The sequence below is a fragment of the Cetorhinus maximus genome, chromosome 6 (assembly GCF_964194155.1).
Source record: "Cetorhinus maximus chromosome 6, sCetMax3.hap1.1, whole genome shotgun sequence".
Classification (NCBI taxonomy): domain Eukaryota; kingdom Metazoa; phylum Chordata; class Chondrichthyes; order Lamniformes; family Cetorhinidae; genus Cetorhinus; species Cetorhinus maximus.
Genome location: NC_135884.1, coordinates 143894 through 163549, shown reverse-complemented (window position 1 = coordinate 163549; position 19656 = coordinate 143894). Strand labels below are relative to the sequence as shown.

Genomic DNA, 19656 nt, shown 5'->3' with positions numbered 1-19656 from the left:
CATCAAGCTGTATTATGCTTTGAGTCACAATATCTTAATGATGATGCAGAGTGGTGGCAGAGAAGGAAAGAAAAGGAAGTAAATCCTGCACTCCAGATCCCACTACCTCATGGGACATCTTGCCCCATGTGCCCAAAGATCGGCAGGTCAAGAATCGAGTCAGTCACATGAAGACCCATGGTAGAAACTGGCGACCCTGAGTAGACATCATCCTCGAATTGAGGGACAGCCGCTGCTGACGCCAACACCAACTCTATCCCAGTGTCCAGAAGAGTGACACTAAAACACCAGCTCTATCCCAGTGTCCCAGACAGAGACATTGCACAATGCCAGCTCTATCCCAATGGCAAGAGGAGAGAGACACTGTACAACATCTACTGTTTTCCCACTCCTTTATCTGTATGATTTTAGAACAAATTCCAATCACCATTTTCAGATCTGATAGTTTGAGAGTTTGTACAGCTTTAAATAATCAGAACACACACTTGCAGTGGAGCACTCACATGTAGAAATTTCCCCATTCTGAATTTTTATCAGATTAAAAAAATGTTACATATCTCAAATTCACTTAAAAAAGAGTTCCGATTTAAATATTACTTTCTCAGAAAATTAGACTGGATTGGTAAAAGAGGCACTTTATCTGAAGCAGTGACTTGCACTCAAATGAGAAAAATTTACTGTAAGCTAAAAATTCAGTTAAATAATTGGTGTACTTCTGAAAAAAGAAACATTTTTGTTCAATCTTTTTGTCTTGCATTCATCAGGACAATTCACAAGAAAATGCTAATATCAGAGGAACCAACAAATTTATACTGCATGAGTAGACAGTGCTGATTGGTTGGCAAGTGGACTCTGATTGGTAGATGCATTTCCATGAAGAATGCACCAGTTAATGATGACTGACAGTTACCTGCCAAGCATTCCAGTACATGCAAATGCACCACACTGTGAGCCTGACTGACAATCTTAAATTGGTTGTCAGTGTAATTCTTGGAACACTGATGACTATTTAACAAATATTGTCCAATCGCAGAAGCAAATCTAATGTTGGACGTTGTGTTTTGAGTTTTGCACAGTTTTACACTGGCAACCAATTTAAGATTATCAGTCTGGTTTGCAGTGTGGCTCACTTATGTGTGCTAGAAGATGCATATATTAATATACAGGGCCCCGTTCTTTGCAGATAGAAAGAACATGTAGACACATTGCGCCTGTTTCGGCTAAACAAAATAAGTGACAGCCATTCGCTGGTTCATTCCTCGGGGCAATATTGAGTGAAGCTGCCTGATTTAAATTTCAAACAATGCTTAGCAGTTAACTGTCAGTCATCATCAACTGGTGCATTCTCTATGGCAATGCCTCTACCAATCAGAGTTCACTTGCCAACCAATCAGCACTGTCTTATCATACAGTATAAGTTTGTTGTTTCCTCTGATATTGGCATTTTCTTGTGAATTGTCCTGCTTAGTACAAGATGAAAAGTTTCAATATATAATGCCTTTTTTTCCAGCAATACACAAGTTTTGTACTACCAAACGACTATTTAAATCATTTGCATTAGCCCCACAAAAATGTAGGTCAATATGCTACAAACTATATACAAACATTTTTACATGTATGGACTGTGAATAGGTATCTAAAAATTAGTGTTTCAAATGCCCTATTCACCAAAGGATTAAATTCAACAGTGAAGTATCGGGGTGAACACCAGCTACAGGTGTAAACTGTGTTTCTATTAAATGCATTTGATTAAATGTGCTGCTTATTCAAAGTTTTTTTAATAATATTTAAAAATTGTGTATACATACCAGCAGCAGTTTGAGTCTCTAGCAAATTTGCTATTAAAATGTAGCCTCTGACACAGGTTTAGTGATGTGGGATAAATATCAAGTTTTAAACGGGTTAAAAACAAAAAAAAAATCAAGATTGGAAAACAGATCAACTGAAAATTAGAAAACAAATCAGTAGCACTCCTAGCAACCAAATGTTGACACTGGCTGTATTTCACCAATACAAGAATCTGAACAAAAGCTGAAATGCCTGTGAAATAACTCAAAAATCACATTTTAACAGCACTCACCTTCCATGCCAGCAGTTTCCCACCTTAAGAACACCTTTAGTTTTAACTTCCTTTTCAACCAGTTTGTTTTACTCTAAGAAAGCCAGACCTACTCTTACAATTCATTCTACAACTTTACAGAAACATAGAACATTGAAACTTAGAAACAGGAGTAGGTCATTCGGTTCTTTGAGCCTGCTTCACCATTCAACATGATCATAGCTGATCCTCTATCTCAATGCAATACTCCCGCGCTCCCCCCCATACCCCTTGACGCCTTTTCCTTCATAAACATATTCAGTGACTTGGCCTCCACAGCCCTCTGCAGTAGAGAATTCCACAGGTTCATTACCCTCATCTTCTCCTCATCTCAGTCCTAAATGGTCTACCCCATATCCTGAGATTGTGACCCCTTGTTCAGGACCCCTCAGCCAGAGGAAACATCATCCCTGCATCCAGTCTGTCCAGCCCAGTCAGGATTTTATACATTTCAATGAGATCCCCTCTCATTCTTCTATTCTTCTAAACTCCAGTGAATGCAGGCCTATTTGGCCGAATTTCTCTTCATACGACAATCCTGTCATCCCAGGAATCAGTCTGGTGAACCTTCGCTGCACTCCCTCTATGGCAAGTATATTCTTTCTTAGAGAAGGAGACCAAAACTGCACACAATACTCCAGGTGTGGTCTCACCAGGGCCCTGTACAGCTGCAGTAAGACATCCTTGCTCCTGTACTCAAGTTCTCTTGCAATGAAAGCCAACATGTAATTTGCTTTCTTACTGCTTGCTGCATCTGCATGATTGCTTTCAGTGATTGGTGTAGAAGGACACCCAGGTCCCTTCGTACATCAACATTTCCCAATTTATCACCATTTACATTATAGTCTGCCATTCTGTTTTTCCTACCAAAGTGGATAACTTCACACTAATCCATGTTATACTGCATCTGCCATGTATTTGCCCACTCACTCGACTTGTCTAAATCGCCTTGAAGTGCCTTCTCCTCCTCAGCACTCTCAGTCCCACCTAGTTTTGTGTCGTCAGCAAACTTGAAAATATTGCATTTGGTTCCCTCATCCAATTCATTGATATATATTATGAATAACTGGGGCCCAAGCACTGATCCCTGCAGTACCCCACTAGTCACTGCCTGCTATTCTGAAAAAGACCCCATTTATTCCTACTCTGTCTCCTAACCAATTCTCAGTCCATTACAATATATTACCCCCAATCCAATGTGTTTTAATCTTGCACACTAGCCTCTTATGAGGGGCTTTATCAAAAGCTTTTTGAAAATCCAAATACATCACATCCATTGGTCTCCCTTACTTATTCTGCTACTTATGTCCTCAAAATACTATAGTAGGTTTGTCAAACGTGATTTCCCTTTCATAAATCCATGTTGACTTTGTCTAATCCTGTTGATATTTTCGAAGTGTCCTGTTATCACATCCTTTATAATAGACTCTAGCATTTTCCCTACCACTGATGTTAGGTTATCTCCATATTGAAATCCGAAAAGGCTGTGTGTTAAGGATTAATTTTTCATTAGAAGTGTTTAAAAAATGTTTAGCTTTTAAGGTTAAATATTTCAAGGCAGTAGTTGTTTAGGTTATCTTAGAATTTTCTTTACATCAACTGCAAGAGCATTCACATGGATCCACTAACTGATGGTGCAGTTTTGCAACCATATAATCAAATTTACTGTTATTAATTTTGACAGGATTTCTTTTTAAACTCCTCTAATATATAAACAATGACTCATTTGCCCCAGCCAAGTCTTATAGAATTGACAAGTTGATCATTTAAGTTTATAAATAGATTAATATCACATTTCAGGGGAAAGTTCCCTCTACACTGTCCCCATCAAACACTCCCAGGACAGGTACAGCACAGGGTTAGATACAGAGTAAAGCTCCCTCTACACTGTCCCCATCAAACACTCCCAGGACAGGTACAGCACGGGGTTAGATACAGAGTAAAGTTCCCTCTACACTGTCCCCATCAAACACTCCCAGGGCAGGTACAGCACGGGGTTAGATACAGAGTAAAGCTCCCTCTACACTGTCCCATTAAACACTCCCAGGGCAGGTACAGCACGGGGTTAGATACAGAGTAAAGCTCCCTCTACACCGTCCCCATCAAACACTCCCAGGACAGGTACAGCATGGGTTCAGATTGAGTACAGCTTTGTTCTAACAATGTGCCTCAAGTCCAACCTCAGAAGTTTTAATGCAGTCAGGTAATGCCCACAGCAGCCCATGCCAAATTTTAATAGGATTACTGAAATGAAAACAGAAAATACTGGAAAAAAATCAGCAGGTCTGACAGCATCTGTGGAGAGAGAAACAGAGTTAACATTTCCAGTCCGTTCAGGGCTAAAGAGAAGTAAAAGTACGATGAAATTTATACTGTTTAAGGGGTCGGAGGGGGTGGGGGGGCGGGGTGGAACAGGTGAAGCTGGATAGAAGGCCGGCAATAGGTGGGGGCTAAGGAGAGATTGACAAAGCTGCCATGGACACAAGACAAAGGGAGTGTTAATGGTAGTGGTCTAACCCCTCCCCCTCCCTCCCAGGACCATGATAGGGTCCTACTTGTCCTCACTTTTCACACGACCAGCCTCCGCATTCAAAGGATCATCCTCCATCATTTCCGCCAACTCCAGCATGATGCCAGCACCAAACACATCTTCCCTTCACCCCCCTGTCAGCATTCCATACGGGCCATTCCTCTCCTCCATCACCTCCAACTCCCCTTCCCACGGCACCTTCCCATGCAATCGCAGAAGGTGTAACGCCTCCTGCCCCTTTACCTCCTCCCTCCTCAATGTCTAAGGGTCCAAACACTCCTTTCAGGTGAAGCAGTGCTTCACTTGCACCTCCCTCAATTTGGACTACTGCATTCGTTGCTCCCAACACCTTCGGTCTGTCCGCAAGCATGACCCAGACCTTCCTGTCTCTTGCCATTTTAACACTCCACCCTGCTCTCATGCCCACATGTCCGTCCTTGGCCTGCTGCAATGTTCCAGTGAAGCCCAACGCAAACTGGAGGAACAGCACCTCATCTTCCTACTAGGCACTTTACAGCCTTCCGGATTGAATATTGAGTTCAACAACTTCAGACCATGAACTCTCTCCTCCACCTTCACCTTTATTATTTTTAAAAATTTATTTTTATATTTTATTTTTTATTTGCTTATTTTTGTATTTATCTATATTTTATTCATTTTTTAACCCTTTTTAAAAATCCCTTTTCTATCCCTCTTTTCTATCCTTTTTCCCCAACCACCACCCCCCCAAAACAAACAGGGCCATCTATCACTTGTTCAATCTGTGCTTTCAGAGCACTGACCCTTGTTCTGCCATTAACACATTCTGCTTTTTCACCTTAATACCACTATCAGCACCTTCTTTACTCTTCTCTACTACCATTAACACTCCCTTTGTCTTGTGTCCATGACATCTTTGTCAATCTCTCCTTAGCCCCCACCTATCCCTGACCTTCTATCCTGCTTTACCTGCTCCACACCCCCTCTAACAGTGTAAATTCCACCACTTTCTACTTCTCTTTAGCTTTGAAGAGTCATGCGGATAAGAAACATTAACTCTGTTTCTCTCTCCACAGATGCTGTCAGACCTGCTGAGTTTTTCCAACATTTTCTGTTTACATTTCAGATTTCCAGCATCTGCAGTATTTTGCTTTTTCTTAGTGATTAATAGGATACTGTTGCCAAAACCTTTTCAAATAGGATGATTATAGTCAGAATACGTTAAGCATAAAGGTTCAATAAATATTAACGTCACCAATCAATTAATATTTGTTCTGGCAAAGCAGGCATGGGTTGAACCAGGGGCACCATCATGAAATAATCTTGAATGGTTGAATGCTTTTGGACAGAACAGAGGAGCAACATATACCTTTAATGCTCTATTCGTGAACTTTACAAAGGAAAGCCTGAGTACAAGATGATCTGGATTAGAAATTGAATGCCTTGTTGCTGAATTGGAACTTTGGCCATCACAGCTCATTGAGAAACTATGGCCAGGATATTTAGGTTGGCGAGCAGAGGGTGGGACCCGCTTGCCGACATGGGATGACACCAGGCGGAACTGCCAACATCGCCCCGCATCATTTCAATTTTCAGGTCGACAGGGGCGCAACCTGTCAACGGCCTATTGAGGCCATTTAAAAACTAATTCAAATAATTAATGGACCTGCCCAACCAACCTTAACATTGGCGGGCAGGCCGGGAGCCCTGGCGGGCTTCAGAAAAAGCATGAAACCTCACCCACGGGCGGGATGAGATTTCATGAGGGTTTTTAAAAATTTAATAAAAGTTTGATTAAAAGTGATGGACATGTCCCAACTCATATGACAGTGTCACATGAGGGGACATGTCAGGAAAATTTTATTTTTGTACATTTACCATTTTTGAATTTGGCACCGATCTCCCTGAGGCAACATTTAGCCTCAGGGAGATGAGTACGCTCTGAGTGCACTCTCGGCTGAGGGAATCCCCCTTATCCCAGGGAGCGCATTGCGCTTCCTGGCAGACGTCACGCTGGGCGGGCCTTAATTGGCCCACCCACGTAATATGGCAGGGCGCCCCGAATGGAGGTGCCGATTGGAGGCGCGTCTGCACGCGCCCGCTCCTGCACTTCCCCCCCCGACAGGGGGAAAATTTTTCCCTATGTTGCAAAACTGTGCCGTCACCTTTAATCAGTTATCAAACCCACCTATCATTAGGGTCCAACTGATCCAGGTAATATAAATGAAGCGATTCTTTTTGACTGGTATCATGGCACGATCAGAGGGGACAGGGGAAAAGGAGACAGGGTCAGAGAAGATGGAGAGAGACAGGGTCAGAAAAGGATGGAACTAACCCACAGTAGTCCCTTGCCCTTTTACCATTGTGGATTATTCAGCTGTTGCAGCATTTTCACTTTGGTAATTGCTGAGGTCTTACATACTCACCTGATCTCCAACCTGTAACCATGTTGTGCAATAATTACAGCTGCTGGCTATTATCTTTGAAAGTTGAGGATTCACAGTTCTTGGGCAATATATAAAACATATAAACAAACTGAGTGACAGATTTAATAACTTAAAACAAAAACCTGATTGGTGCAAAAAAATGTTCTGCAGCACCCAATGGTCCTGTATATTTTACGTTTGCCAACAACAGACAACTTTGATCAGGGAATGCTTGGTATCAGTGCAAAGAGGAAAGCTGAGATCATAAACTCACAATCATCGCAATCTCATCTTTTTAAAAAATCTTTCAGATCCTTGTGCCACTCCACCATTTTATGCAGCCCATTTTCACATTGCAGTTTGGAGCAGGAAAAGGTGGCATCCTGTGACGGCGTGACCTTCCCCTCTGACTCTGAAGGACAAGAACATGGCCCTGTGTCATACTGGGAGGCCCCCAAATCGCAGCTTCTTTTTAACAGGCTTTAAACTCATCAGTCTCCTAAGGTCCTCGTCACCTTCAGATTCGTCCACCTCATCATCTGCTGAAATGAGAATCTGTAAACCACATTTAATAGTGAGAACTGGAAATTACACCAATATCTGCAGATAGCACATATTACCAGAAATCATAATCTAATTCAATCTTTCAGCTTCCTACATATTCTACTTGTATTGCTCAGAGTTTGATAAAGATTATTTGCAATAGCTTAAGAATTTAAAGTAGGACCAGGAGTAGGCCACACGGTCCCTCGAACCTGCTCTGCCATTCAATAGGTTTATAACTGATCTTGACCTCACCACCACTTTTCCACCCAATCCCAATAATCCTCTTCCGATTAGGCACTTAACAGCCTTCTGGACTTAACATTGAGTTTAACAACTTCAGACCATGAACTGTCTCGTCCACCTTTACCCCTTTATCAATTCAATTTTTTTTTTGTTTTTTATTGTAATTTTATTTATTTATTCATTTTTTAGCCTTTTTCCCCAACCACCCTCCTCCCGACCATCTGTCACTGGTTTTGTTGTACTGCTTTCACAGAGTGCTGACCCTTGTTCTGTTATTAACACATTCTGCTCCTACCTTCATGTCACTATCAGCACCTTCTTGAGTCTTTACCACTGCCATTAACACTCCCTTTGTCTTGTATCCATGACATCTTTGTCAACCTCTCTTTAACTCCCACTTATCCCTGGTCTTTTATCCTGCTCCACCAGCTCCACCGCCTCTTAAACAGTGTAAAGTTCATCACATTTCTACTTCTCTTTAGCTCTGAAGAGTCATATGAAATCGAAACTTTAACTCTGTTTCTCCCTCCACAGATGCTGCCAGACCTGCTGAGCTTTTCCAGCGCTTTCTGCTTTTATTTCAGATTTCCAGCATCCGCAGTTTTTTGCTTTTAACCCAATAATCCTCAATTCCCTTAAGAGTCCAGAAATCTACTTGATCTTGCCCTTGAATACACTCAAACCCCGAACACCCACAGCTTTCTGCGGTAGAGAATTCCAAAGATTTACAACTCGATGAGGGACAAAATTTCTCATTTCAATGAAATGGACAACCCCTTATCCTGAGACTGTGCCTCCTAGTTTCAGATTCTCCAGACATGGGAAACATCCTCTTAGTGTCTACCCTCGTAGAATCTTGTAGTCTCAATGAGATCACCTCTCATTCTTCTAAATTCCAGAGCATGTGGGCTCATTCTACTCAATCTCTCATCATAACAAAATTGCACCATCTCTGGAATCAATCAGGGGAATCTCGATTGCACCCCTTTGAGGGCAGGGTGGTGCAGGAGCTGGGCAGGGTGGTGCAGGAGCTGGGCAGGGTGGTGCAGGAGCTGGGCAGGGTGGTGCAGGAGCTGGGCAGGGTGGCATGAAGCCAACCAGGAGCAGAGTGGAGTAGCACAGAGTGGGTCCGGCGGGGGGCAAACTTGGAGTGAAGTGGGCCTGGATCCAGGTAGGGAGGCGTCAGGCAGGAGCAGAGCAGAGCAAAGCAAAGCAGGCCGGAAGGGAGCCGGCTGTGACTGGGGAGCCTGGACTGAATGGGAGTGGGAGGAGAAAAAAATCATAAAGTGACATCAGAGGACAAGGAGCTGAGTGTACTGCTAAGCTTTTAATTTAATCTAAATTAACCAACTTAAGGTAAGACTTGATCGATTTATTACTATAATTAAAAACTAAAGTCAATTTCATAATTTATCAAACAATTAATCAGTTCTAGGGGATAAAGTTGAAATTAAATAAGACATGGTAAATTAAAGAGTTCTGAATTTTCCAGCAAACTGAAATCTAAGGTATTTAGAAAATAGGAATTAAGTAGAAACATTTCAGTTAACCTCCCTATGAAATAAAGTGACATCAACAAAGAGCAGCAGCTGATGAGTGTTTATTTAAGTTGGATGTTCACATCCACAAGGCTGAGAGTTTTATGAATTTATAAGTTTATAAGATGTGGTGACCCCACAGGCTTAAGGATGTGCAGGCACAGGGGGAAATGGGTGACCACATTACAATCGAGGAACACCAGACAGAGTCCCCAAGTCTATCTCACTCTCCAACCAGTTCTGAACACTGGTGAGGGTGATGGCAGCCTTCGAGCTGAAGTATTAGATGGGGTTAGAGTGAGAGGAAATGCAATAAGGTCTGAATTAGGCTTACTGTGCAAGTACGTGAATGCACGGAGTGTGGTAAATAAGGTGGGGAGCTGCAGATGGGAGGGGGTGCAGCCAAAGTCAAGACCATGGCACCATGGCTGCCTCAGGTATAATGGGGGGCAGGAGGAAGACTTGGAAAGCAGTAGTGATAGGGAATTCTAGTTATGGGAAGAGACAAGCTTCTCTGTGGCCACAGATGTCAATCCAAGATGGTATGTTGCCTCTCTGGGGCCAGGGTCAATGATATCACTCAGCAGCTGCAGAACACTCTGACAACATTCATCAATGTGTGACTGCAGAGATGGTAGAGCAGAGAGGGCTTCAGGTTCCTGGGACATTCAGACCTGTTCTGGGGGAGTTGGGACTTATGCAGGCTGCAGAGATTGGTCCTGGCTTTGTTCGGGAGCAAAGTCTTAATGGGGTGATTTGCTTGTGCTTGGGGAAGGGTTTAAACCAACTTGGCATAGGTATAGGAACCAGGAGGTAATATTACAGAGGAAAAACAAGTTGCACAAAGAATTGGGAGAGACAGGTAGCACTAAAGGAGGAAATATTGAAGTATTAGATGGGGTTAGAGTGAGAGGAAATGCAATAAGGTCTGAATTAGGCTTACTGTGCAAGTACGTGAATGCACGGAGTGTGGTAAATAAGGTGGGGAGCTGCAGATGCCAATAATTACATGGAAATATGATGTTGTGGCGATAACAGAGACCTGGCTCAGACATGCACACAACTGGTTACTAAATATTCCTGGATACAAGGTGTTCAGGAGCAGGGGAAGAGAATCCGGAGGCAGTAACTGGAGTAACTATCCAATCTATTTAATCTGCAGCTCCAGAGCACAGCGGCCATGTTCTGAGAGAAATCAAAGTGTGACATCATAGGAAAACAGATAAGTGATTAGTTGGTGAATATTTTGCACATTTATCTTCAAAATGTATGTAATTTATTGGTAATTGTAAGGGTTTATTAGTTGTAGTAAGGTTTACTAGCAGTAGTAAAGCTTATTGGGAGTAGCAGTGTTTATTAACTATAAATTAATTAAGAATAAATGAACATATAATAAAGATGGCATGGCAGGTGATGTGTTGTGACAGTAGGATGTGGGTGCTCCTGGAGACCAGGGTGATCCAGGGCAAACACATCTGCAATTAAGTGTCTGCGGCTTGAGGAGCTTCGGCTCAGAGTCATTGAGCTGGAGGCTGAGCTGCAGACACTGCGATGAATCAGAGAGGGAGAAAGTTACAGGGACACTTTGTACCAGGAGGCAGTCACACCCCTTAGGATAGGGTCTTCTGATTTGGTCAGTGGTCAGGGACAGGAGCGTGTGACTGCAAATAGGGACCCAGAAGGTATAAGTGAAGGAGCCTCAGCCTTTGCAATTGTCCAACAGGTTCCAGGTTCTTGCAGCTTGTATGGATGAAAGTGGTGGTTGCAGGGTGAATGAGCAAATTGACCATGGCAATATGGTAAAGGAAGCCATTCAAGTAGGGGGGTTAATAGGGATGTAGTGGTGGCTGGGGGCAGTATATTCAGGGGGATAGACAGAGTGCTCTGCAGCCGAGGGCATTTAGTCTAGACAGCTGTGTTGCCTGCCTGGTGCCAGGGTTCGGGACATCTGCTCTGAGCTGGAGAGGAACTTTGCAGTGAGAAGGGGAAGATCCAGTTGGTCCAAGTAGGTACCAATGACAAAAGTAGAACTAGGAAAGAGGTTCTGCTGAGGGGTATGAGCAGCTAGGGGCTAAAGTAAAAAGCAGAACCTCAAAGATAATAATCTCTGAATTACAACCTGAGCCACGAGCAAATTGCAGTAGGGTAAATCAGAGAGTTAAATGCGTGGCTCGAAGATTGGTGTAGGAGAAATGGGTTTTGATTCAAGGGGTTGAACTGGCACGAGTACTTGGAAATGAAGGAGCTGTACAGTCGGGATGGTCTTCACCTGAACTGTGCTGGGACAAGTGTTCTGCTGAGTCGCATAACCAGGCAGCAAAGAGGGCCTTAAACTAAATAGTGGGGGCAAAGAATCATGTTTGGGAAGATGTGATAAATTAAGCAGAGAAGACAAGGCAAAAGAGCAAATTAGGAATAAGGGAAATGACGATCAGAGTGTGGCAGGAAGGCACAGTGTACAAACCTAAGAGTGCACCAGCAGATGAGGTTAGAGGTTGCAAAAAAAAAAAGTAAAAAGGCGGAACTAAAGACTCTGTACTTGAATGCACGTAGCATTCGTAATAAAACAAATGAATTGACAGCACAAATATTCCCTGCAGCAGAGTCCCAAAGGCTGTGTTGCCTACCTGGTGCCAAGGTTAAGGACTTCTCTTCTGGTCTGGAGAGGAACTTGGAATGGGAGGGGAAGGATCCAGTTGTTGTAGTCCATGTAGGTACCAACGCCATAGGTAGGACTAGGAAAGAGGTTCTGCTGAGGGACTATGAGCAGCTTGGGGCTAAATTAAAAAGAACCACAAAGGTAATAACCTCCGGATTACTACCTGAGCCACGTGCAAATTGGGGAGAGTAAATAAGATTAGAGAGGTAAATGCGTAGCTCAAAGATTGGCGTGGGAGAAATGGGTTCTGATTCATGGGGCACTGGCACCAGTACTGGGAAGAGAGCTATTCCGTTGGGACAAGCTTCATTTGAACCATGCTGGGACCAGTGTCCTGGCGAATCATATAACTAGGGCTGTAGACAGGACTTTAAACTAATTAGTGGGGTGGGTGGGGGATTCAACTGAAGAGAAGTTTAAAAAAATCAGAAAGAAACGAGAGAGCAGAGGTGCAGGGTAGTGAAGAGGTGAACGATAATCAAAGTGTGACAGGAAGGTGCAGAAAATATAAGCAGAAGAGTGCAGCAGAAATTAAAACCAGGATGAGTAATAATGATAAAAAGTTAAAGCTTAAGGCTCTTTATCTGAATGCATGCAACATTTGTCACAAGATAGATGAGTTGATGGCACAAATAGAAATAAATGAATATGACTTGATAGCTATTACAGAGACATGGTTGCAGGGTGGCCAAGGCTGGGAACTCAATATTCAAGGGTATTCGATATTCCGGAAAATAGGCAAAAAGGAAAAGGAGGTGGGGTAGCTTTGTTAATAAAGGAAGGTATCAGTGCGGTGGTGAGTAATAAGATAGGTGCAACAGGTCGTAACGTGGAATCAGTTTGGTTGGAAATAAGGAATAGCAAGGGGAAGAAGTCACGGGTGGGAGTCGTCTATAGGTCCCCAAAGAGTTGCCTCAATGTAGGACAAAGTATAAATTGGGAAATAATGGAGGCATGTAAGAAGGGCACTACAATTGTCATGGGTGATTTTAATCTGCATTTTGACTGGACAAATCAGATTGGCAGCGGTAACATGGAAGATTAATTTTAATTTGCATCTGGGATTGTTTCTTAGTGCAATACATCACTGAACCTACCCAGGAACAGGCTATTTTAGATATAGTAATGTGTAATGAGGTGGGATTAGTAAGAGATATCGTAGTTAAGGATCCTCTAGGAGGTAGCGATCACAACATGGTAGAATTTCAAATTCAGTTTGAGGGCGAGCAACACGGGTCTCTACTCCCACTCTGGGTAAAGACCAGGAGGCAAGGTGGCAAATACAGCATGGGAGGCAGTGGCAGTGGAGGTCAGCACCAATACCCTTGATTTCAGGCATTCCTCCATCAGTCTGTAACCTCTTCCTTTTGTTCTGTGTCAGCTTGTCCTGCATGAAGACAGATGGAGAGTGTGTAAGCAGGATGCCTGCCAGGCCAGATGGGAAGAATGCCTGGTATGTGTGGGTGGTGAGGGGTGCCATGGACAGGATGAGGACACTATGCACAGGGCAGATGAAGGTGTGTGAGAGAGAGTGAATGGTAATGTCCATTGAAATGCCAGTGAGTGAGATCCCTGTGGATGTGTGATGGATTTGTGAGTATTTGAGTTGAGAAAGATGAGAAGAATGACTTACCCTGGCGGAACAGAGGAGATCATTCATCCTCTTGAGGCACTGGGTGGCTGTGTCCTCAACTTAAATAAGGGCAATTACAGAGGTATGAAGAAAGAGTTGTCTAAAGCAGGCTGGGAAATAGACTAAGGGAAAGGTCAGTGGATGAGCAGTGGCAGACATTTAAGCAGATATTTCATAATGCTCATCAAAAAATTATTCCGGTCAAAAAGAAGATGAGAAGGGTGAACCACCCGTGGTTAACAAAGGTGGTCAGGGAGAGCATCCAATCAAAAACTAAGGCATACAAAGCAGCGAAAACTAGTGGTAGGCCAGAGGATTGGGAATTTTTTATGAACCAGCAGTGGATGACTAAAAAGCAAACAAAGAGGGAGAAGATTGATTATGAAAGTAAATTGGCAAGAAATATAAAACATAAACAGCAAAAGCTTCCATGGGTATATAAAACGAGAGTGACTAAAGTGAGCGTGGGACCTTGGAGGATGCGACTAGAGAATTGATAACGGGGAACAGGGAAACGGCAGATAATTTAAACCAATATTTTGCATCAGTTGATGCCCTGCATCCAAGGGGTTTTAAAGGAAGTGGCTGCAGAGATAGTGGAGGCATTGGTCAAAATATTCCAGAACTCACTGGATTTGGGGAGGGTCCCAGCGAATTGGAAAACTGCTAATGTGATGCCCCTGTTCAAGAAGGGAGGGAGACAAAAAGCAGGAAACTGTAGGCCTGTCTTTTTTTTGTATTTGTTTATGGGATGTGGGCATTGTTGGCTATGACAGCATTTATTGCCCATCCCTAATGCTGTTGTTCAGAGGGCATTTTAAGAGTCAACCACATTGCTGTAAGTCTGGTGTCACATGTAGGCCAGACCACGTAAGGACAGCAGATTTCCTTCCCTAAAGGACATCAGTGAACCAGATGGGTTAGGGTTATGACAATTGTTTCATGGTCATCATTAGACTTTTAATTGCAAATTTTTTTTTCTCAAATTCCACTATCTGCCACGGCGGGATTTGAACCCTGGTCCCCAAAGCGTTACTCTGGGTCTCTGGATTACCAATCCAGTGACAATGCCACTACGCCACCACGTCCCCCCAGTCAGCCTAACATCTGTCGTTGGGAAAATGCTAGAGTCCATTATTAAGGAAGAAATCTCAGGATATTTAGAAACGTTTAGCGCAATCAGAGTCAACATGGTTTGGTAAAAGGAAAATCATGTTTGATCTGATTGAAACGTACAAGATTCTCAGGAGGCTTGACAGGGTAGATGTTGAGAAGATGTTTCCACTAGTGGGGGAATCACAAACTAGGGGACAGAGTTACAAAATAAGGGGACAATCATTTATAACTGAGATGCGAAGGAATTTCTTCTCTCAGAGGGTAATGAATGTCTGGAATTCTCTACCCCAAAGAGTTGTGGAGGCTAGATCACTGAAAGTATTTAAAGAGGAGGTAGATAGATTTTTGAAATATCGTGGAGCTGAGGGTTATGAGGAGCTGGCACGAAAGAGGAGTTGAGGCCTGGGGAAGATCAGCCATGATCTTTCTGCCTCCTGCCCTGCAGCTCAGACCCTGGGGGAGGAATCGAGCTGAATAGGAGTTGGCAACTGTTTCTGGGATGTTGGTGAGCGTGTGGACTTTATTTAAAGCAGAGAGTGGGCTAGTGTGTGGACTTTATTTAAATCTGAAGGGGCACTTCATTTAAAAAGAGTGTGGAAAGCAGATGATTGGTGAGTTGGATTGGTGAATATCTCTAGTCTTTGGATTAAAATTAAGGTCTACAGTTAGTGTTTAGATCTCTAGTTTTCATTTTCTTTCTTAAAAATAGCTTTTTGAGTATAAGATCAATGCTGGTGTAAATAATTAATTTCAATAAAGTGTAAAGAACTGGAATACTAGAGTAATTAATTAATTAAATTAAATACGATAGCAATGGCAGGTTGGGTGATGTGTTGCTGCTGCGGCATGTGGGAGCTGCTGGACACCAAGCTGATCTGGAGCAAACACATCTGTAGTAAGTGTTTGCAGCTCGAGGGACTTCAGATCCGAGCTAAAGAGCTGGAGTCTGAGCTGCAGACATTGCGCCACATCAGAGAGGAGCAAAGTTACCCGGACACTTTGCTCCAGGAGGTGGCCAAACCCCACAGGTTAGATAATTCAAATTTGGTCTGTGATCAGGGACAGGAGGGTGTGACTACAGATGAGGCAGGTATGGGGACCCAGGAGGTAGCGTTCAAGGAGCCTCAGATCCTGAAATTGTCCAACAGCTACGAGGTTCTTGCAAGCTGTGTGGACGAGAGGAGGGGCTGCATGGAGGATGAGCGAACTGACCACAACACCGTGGTACAGGGGGCCATTCAAGTGTGGGGAGGAAATAGGAAAATAGGAATGTGGTACTGGTAGGGGAAGAGTATAATTAGGGGGATAGATACTGTTCTCTGCAGCTGTGAGCGTGAGTCCCGAAGGCTGTGCTACCTGCCCGGTGCCAGGATTAAGGACATCTCCTCAGGGCTGGAGAGAAAATTAGAGTGGGAGGGGAGGGATCCAGTTGTCATCATCCCCGTTGGTACCAAAGATGTTGATAGGACTAGAAAGGAGGTTCTGCTGAAAGAATTTGAATAGTTAGGAGCTAAATTAAAAAGTAGAACCTCCAAGGTAATAATCTCAGGGTTACTACCTGAACCACAGGCAAACTGGCATAGGGTAAATAAAGCCAAGGAGTTAAATGCGTGGCTCAAACATTGGTGTGGGAGGAATGGGTTTCAGTTCATGGGGCACTGGCATCAGTGCTGGGGTAGAAGGGAGGTGTTCCGGTAGGATGGGCTTCACTTGAACCATGCTGGGACCGGTGACCTGGTGAATCGAATAACTGGGGCTGTAGAGAGGGCTTTAAACTAAATAGAGGGGGGAGGGTTCTAGAGAGGGGATAAGTAAGTCTACAAAGCAAGAGGGTATGGCGACATTGCAGGGCAGTTACTTTAGGTAATGATACCCAGAGTGTGACAGGAAGGGACAGAGTGTACAAACATGAAAAAAAAAGCACCAAATAGGATCAAAGGGGGGAAAATGGTAAAAAGGCACAATTAATGGCTCTGTTTTTAAATGCACATAGTATTTGGAACAAAATAAATTAATTAACGGCACAAATAAAGATTAATGGGTATGATCTTTTATCCATTATGGAGCCATGGTTACAAGGAGATCAAAGCTAGGAATTAAATATTCAAGGGTATGTGACTTTTTGAAAGGACAGACAGGAAGGAAAGGGTGGTGGGGTAGCTTTGTTAGCATGAGATAGAATAAGTACGATAGCAAGAAATGATCGTGGATCAGAAGATGTGGAATCCATATGGGTGGAGGTAAGAAATAACAAGGGGAAGACAACGCTGGTGGGAGTAGCCTATAGCCCCCCTGACAGTAGCTATGCTGTCGGACAGAGAATAAATCAGGAAATAATGAAGGCATGTAAAAAAGGCAGTATATTAATCATGGGTGACTTTAATCTCCATGTAGATTGGAAAAATCAAATTGGCAGAGGTAGCCACGAGCAAGAATTCATTGAGTGTATTTGGGACAGTTTCCTAGAACAATAAGTTGTGGATCCAACCAGGGTTCAGGCTATTTTGGGTCTGGTAATGTGTAATGAGGCAAGTTTAATAAATTAACTCAGAGTAAAGATCCCCTCGGAAACAATGACCATAACATGATGGAATTTAGCATTCAGTTTGAGAGAGAAACTTAGTTCAGAAACATCTGTGCTAAACTTAAATAAGGGTAATTACAATGAAATGAGGGCAGATTTGGCTGGAGTTGACTGGGAAAGGAGTTTAGCAGAAAAGACGGTTGATGAACAATGGCAGACATTTAAAAAAATAACTCATGACTCACAACAAAGATTTATTCCAGTGAGGAAGGATTGTAGGATGGGATAAACCAACCATGGTTAACCAAGGAAGTTAAGGATTGTATCAAAGTGAAAGAAAAAACATACAATGTGGCAAAGATCAGTGGTAAGCCAGAGGATTGGGGAAGTTTTAAAAATCAACAAAAGATGACCAGAAAAATAATAAAGAGGGAGAAAATAAACTTTGACGGTAAACTAGCAAGAAATATAAAAACAGACAGTAAGAGCTTCTTTAAATATATAAAAAGAGAGAGGCCAAAGTCAATATAGGCTCTTTAGAGAATGAGGCTGGGGAAATAATAATGGGGAACCAGGAAATCGCAGAGGAGTTGAATGAATACTTTGCATCAGTCTTCACGGTAGAAGACAGTAATAGCATTCCAAAAATACTAAATAATCATGGGGCAAAAGGTGGGAGGAAATAAATATAATAACTATCACTAGAGAAAAAGCACTGGGGAAACTAATGGGGCTAAAGGCCAATAAGTCACCTGGACCTGATGGGTTGCATCCGAGGATATTAAAGGAAATAGCTGCTGAGATAGTGGATGCACTGGTAGGAATCTTCCAATCCTTAGATTCTGGAAAAGTCCCAGAGGATTCGAAAACTGCCAATGTAACACCCTTATTCAAAAAGGGAGGGAGACAAAAAACAGGTAACTATAGGCCAGTTAGCTTAACATTTGTCATTGGGAAAATGTTGGAGTCTACTATAAAGGATGTAATAGCAGAGCATTTAGAAATGCATAATCTAATCAAGCAGAATCAGCATGGCTTCATGGAAATCATGCCTGACAAATTTATTAGAATTCTACTGAGGAGGTAACAAGCAGGATAGATAAAGGGAACCAGTAGATGTAATATATTTGGATTTCCAAAAGACGTCCGATAAGGTACCACACATAGGCTACTTAATAAGATAGGAGCCCATGGTGCTGGGGGTAGTATATTATCATGGATAGAGGACTGGTTAACCAATAGAAGACAGAGAGTTGGGATACGGGGGGGAGGCGGGGGAAGAGGGTGGGGCGGGGGGTGCATTTTCAGGATGGTATTCTGTAACTAGTGGAGTGCCACAGGGATCAGTGCTGGGGCCACAATTACTTACAATATATATTAATGACTTGGATGAGGGAAATGAATGTACTATCGCCAAGTATGCAGATGACACAAAAATAGGTGGGAAGGCAATTGGTGAGGATGACACAATATAGACAGGTTAAATGAGTGGGCAAAAACGTGGCAGTGGGAAAATGTGAGGTTATGCACTTCGGCAGGAAGAATAGAGGAGCTGAATATTTTTAAATGGAGGAAGACTGAAGAAAGTTGCAGCACAGAGGGATTTGGGGGTCCCTGTGCATGAAACCCAAAAGAGTTAGCATACAAGTTCAGCAGGTAAGAGGTAAGACAAATGGAATGTCGGCCTTTATTTCAAAGGGAATGGAGTATAAAAATAGGGAAAGCTATACAAGGCACTAGTTAGACCACACCTAGAATACGGTGAACAGTTTTGGTCCCCTTATCTAAGGAAAGATATACTGGCATTGGAGGCAGTCCAGAGAAGGTTCATTAGGTTGATCCTGGGGATGGAGGGATTTTCTTATGAGGAGAGGTTGAGTCAGTTGGGCCTGTACTCATTGGAGTTCAGAAGAATGAGAGGCGACCTTATTGAAACATATAAGATTCTTAGGGGGCCTGACAGTGTAGATGCTGAGAGGTTGTTTCCCCTTGTGGGAGAATCTAGGACCAGAGGACATAATCTCAGAGTAAAGGGGTGCCCACTTAAAGAGATGAGGAGGAATTTCTTCTCTCAGAGGGTGGTCAATCTGTGGAATTCTTTACTGGAGAGGGCTGTAGAAGCTGGGTCGTTAAGTATATTCAAGGCTGAGATAGACAGATTTTTAATCAGTAACGGAATCAAGGGTTATGGGGGGAAGGCAGGAAAGTGGAGTTGAGGATTATCAGATCAGTCATGATCTCATTGAATGGTGGAGCAGACTGGCCTAGTTCTGCTCCTGCATCTTATGGTCTCATCTTATTGAATGGTGGGGCTGGATTGAGGGCTGAATGGCCTACTCCAGCTCCTATTTCTTATGTTCTTAA

At 43.0% G+C, this 19656-nt stretch overlaps 1 protein-coding gene across 5 annotated transcripts in view; it reads right to left on the bottom strand.

The window, feature by feature from the left end:
- The window catches only part of stimate (STIM activating enhance), a 147463-nt gene that overhangs the window by 8289 nt on the left and 119518 nt on the right, over positions 1-19656 (bottom strand). For 2 of the 5 annotated variants that reach the window (XM_078543068.1, XM_078543069.1), the window contains exon 8: positions 7308-7588. The exons of 1 other annotated variant lie outside the window; for it this stretch is intronic. In XM_078543068.1, the coding sequence (XP_078399194.1) occupies positions 7472-7588 (117 nt within the window). In that variant the 3' untranslated portion in view covers positions 7308-7471. Of the gene's footprint in view, positions 1-7307; positions 7589-9753; positions 13407-19656 lie in introns of those variants that run through there. 2 more of the 5 variants (XM_078543066.1, XM_078543072.1) reach the window with 1 other exon arrangement.